The sequence below is a fragment of the Chelonia mydas genome, chromosome 1, assembly GCF_015237465.2.
Source record: "Chelonia mydas isolate rCheMyd1 chromosome 1, rCheMyd1.pri.v2, whole genome shotgun sequence".
Taxonomy (NCBI): domain Eukaryota; kingdom Metazoa; phylum Chordata; order Testudines; family Cheloniidae; genus Chelonia; species Chelonia mydas.
Window position 1 is genome coordinate 4,069,377 of NC_057849.1, and position 3,815 is coordinate 4,073,191.

Below are 3,815 nucleotides of genomic sequence, written 5' to 3' on the forward strand. Positions count from 1 at the left end.
TGGGTTTAGCAGGCCAATGCTCAAAGGACTGAGCTATCCCTCCCCCAAAATGTCTTTACCCTCAGTAGATCACACAGTTATTTCATGAGTTGTAATGTGAAGTTGGGTCCTTGATCAGTAAGGATTTCTTAGTGTAATACCACCTGGGAGAGGAATTTCATAAGCTCATTTGCTTATTTGGTTCATAGCCAGGGTGCTAGGGCTGTGGCAAGAGGTCAATAAACTTGGCTGGGTGCATTTGTCACCAAACCATTCCTGTGGTCTTTCTTTATGAATAACTTTGTGGTCTGCTGAATGAGCAGGCTTCCTTATCTGCTGATACTGATAACATTGGAGCACCAAGGACACAAGGACTGAGCAGGCTGAACAGTGTTACTGAAGCAATGACATTCATGTCATGGAGTTCATGGATTCCATGATTTTCAGAGACCTTCATGGCATTTTTCACTTAAACTCCGGAACAGCTGAGCCAGAGCTATCAGCTGGTGGAGGACCCTGAGCTCTCAGCTCCCAAGGTGTTCAAGGACCCAGCAGCTCTTTGCCACCTTGGGCAGTGGGGGTACCTGGAGCTCTGAGTTGCCCCTGCCCATCCTGGCTAATAGCCATTGATGGACCTATCCTTCATGAATTTATCTAGTTCTTTTTGAACCTTGTTATAGTCTTAGCCTTCACAACATCCTCTGGCTAAGAGTTCCACAGGTTGACTGTGTGTTGTGGGAAGAAATACTTCCTTTTGTTTGTTTTAAACTGCTGCTTATTAATTTCATTTGGTGACACCTAGTTCTTGTGCTATGAGAGGGCATAAATAACACTTGCTTATTTATTTCCTCCACACCAGTCATGATTTTGTAGACCTCTGCCATATCTCCCCTTAGTCTTCTCTTTTCCAAGCTGAAAAGTCCCAGTCCTATTAATCTCTCCAATATGGAAGCCGTTCCATACCCCTAATCATTTTGTTACCCTTTTCTGAACCTTTTCCAATTCTCATATATCTTTTTTGAGATGAGGCAACTGGATCAGCATGCAGTATTAAAGATGGAGGCATAACGTGGGTTTACATAGAGGAAATACAATATTTTCTGTTTTATTATCTATCCCTTTCTTAATGATTCACAACATTCTGTTAGCTTTTATGACTGCCGCTGAACATTGAGTGGATGTTTTCACAGAAGTATATACAATGAGTCCAAAATCTCTTTCTTGAGTGGTAACACCATATCTGGACCCCATCGTTTTATATGTGCAGTTGAGATTATGTTTTCAAATGTGCATTACTTTGTATTTCTCAACACTGAATTTCATCTGCCACTTTATTGCCCTGTCACCCAGTTTTATGGGATCCCTTTGTAAATCTTTGCAGTTTGCTTTGGACTTAACTATTGTGAGTTGTTTTGTATCATCTCCAAGCTTTGCCACCTCCCAGTTTACCCCTTTCCCAGATCATTTATGAATATGTTGAATCATATCCTTCCTAGTATACTAACTGGTCTTGTCAATTTATTACTTTTGAATGTGTGTATTTGCTCCAAAACCTCTTCTAATGACACCTCAGTCTGGGAGAGTTCCTGAGACTTTCACCTAAAAAGAAAGGCTCAGATTTGGGAATCTCCCTCTTATCCTCAGCCATGAAGACCGATGCAAAGAATTCATTTAGTTTCTGTGTTATTATCTTTAAGTGCTCCTTTATCATCTCAATCATGCAGTGACCTCACTAGCTATTGAGTAGGCTTCCTGCTTCAGATGTAGTTAAAACAATTTTAGCTGTTACTTTTGGAGTCTTTGGCTAGCTGTTCTTCAAATTCTTTTTGCCTTCCTAATTCTATTTTTACACTTCATTTGCCAGAGTTTATGCTCTTTTCTATTTTCCTCAATGGAATTTAACTTCCACTTTTTAAAAGATGCCTTTTTGCCTCTTCTTTTCCTTTGTTGTTTAGCTACAGTGGAAGAATATCTACAAGATACTGCGAGTGATGCTAGTCAATGTCCATATTTTGTATTAAATTACTTTTTTACTGTTAGTCTTTGGTTATCCTGCAGGCTTCCTGAAGTATTGGACATGGAAAAAACAGGTAACATTTCCCACAACGCTGAGCTGAGCCAAACATGGGCAGAGCACTCTGGATTAATGAGGACATATACTTTCTAATTCTTGTCACAAAGATTTCAATCAGTGACCCATGGTGATCATTTTCTGCAGATGTATTTGCCCACTTTGTCACGAAGCTCTTTGGATCTGACCCCATAAATTATAGGGTTGAGCATGGGAGGGATGAGGAGATAGAGGTCAGCCAAGATGATGTGAATGTGGGGAGCGATGCCCTGACCAAACCGGTTTGTCAGGTTGGAAAAAAGGCTGGGAGTATAATACGTCAACATCACACAGATGTGGGCTGTGCAGGTGTTGAGGGATTTTTGGTGGGCTTTCTTGGAGGGGATTCTGAGGACAGTCCTGATGATCAGACCATAGGACAGGGCAATGAGTGTCAGGTCTGACATGTTGACTACAAAGAATAGCACCAGGCCGTATATCCTGTTCACTCTAATGTCCCCACATGACATCGTCACCACAGCTGTGTGCTCGCATTGAGTGTGGGGGATAATGCGATTTGCACAGAATGGCTGCCGGCTCAGGAGCAGGGGCAGGGGAAAAATGAAGAGAACAGCTCTTATCAGTCCCACGAACCCTAGTTTAGCGATACATCTGTTATTGACGATGATGGTGTATCTCAGAGGGTTACATATGGCAACGTAACGATCAAAGGCCATTGTCACAAGGATGGCGGAGTGCATAAGAGAAACAGTGTGAAGGAAAAACATCTGGGTGAGACAGCCACCCATAGTAATACCTTTCAAATTGAACCAAAATATACACAGTGCGTTTGGTACGACAAAGGTAGGTGTGGCGATGTCTGTGAGCGCCAGCATGCAGAGCAGCAGGTACATTGGATTGTGGAGAGTCTGCTCTTTGTATACAACAAACAGAACTGTAAAATTTCCAAACAGGCCGATAATGTAGAACACAGAGAAAGGGATGGAAATCCAGATGTGGGCAGCTTCCAGGCCAGGGATGCCCATTAGGATGAATGTTGAATGGTTAGAGTGGGTGATGTTGAAAACTGCCATTAGGTGGTCAATGCATCAATTGGGCTCAGAAATGCTCAAGGTGCCTGTAAAGGGAGAGAAGCACAGTGAAGGGGGGTTACACCCTTTATAGAAAATAGTATGATAAATATTTTATAGTTCACTACAATCTGGAGGTGATCAGTGAAGTGGCAACATTTACATGTGGCACCAGACTATTTAGGTCAGAGTCAAGTGCAGAGAAATCCTCTGAGGGAACTGAACAAGCCAAGTGAACAGGGAGCAAGATGGCAGATGAATTTCAATGTCAATAAACTGTGATGTATATGCCCATTGGAGGAAAAAGCTTGAACTAAGCAAAACATTGGGATCCAGGAGGAGTGGGATAGGAAACCATACAGAAAATACAATGGCATGAGATCAGTCAGTCAATATTTCACCCTCCTCTGGTCTCCTCTATGTAGTACTGGGCACGCTTCTCACACAGGATATTGCAGAACTAGAGGGGTTAAGTCCAGGGCAATGAGAATGATCAAAGGCCTGGGGAAACCATCATACAGAGAGAGGTTGAAAAGACTGGGATTGTTATGTTACAGAGGAGATGAATAAGAGGAGATATGAGAAAATACTCACTGGTAGAGTAGATGGAGAATAAGTTCTCCCTGTCTCATAACACAAGGTCAAGAGGACATTCAACTAAACTGAAATGTGGTAAATTCAAAACTGATAAAAAT

General features: G+C 42.1%; 1 protein-coding gene across 1 annotated transcript; it reads right to left on the reverse strand.

The window, feature by feature from the left end:
* Positions 1-2,184: 2,184 nt before the first annotated feature.
* On the reverse strand, positions 2,185-3,123 carry LOC102933710 (olfactory receptor 52E2-like). Its single transcript, XM_007059035.2, has one exon. The coding sequence runs from the start codon at positions 3,121-3,123 to the stop codon at positions 2,185-2,187; it is 939 nt and encodes a 312-aa protein (XP_007059097.2).
* Between the last annotated feature and the right edge of the window lie 692 nt (positions 3,124-3,815).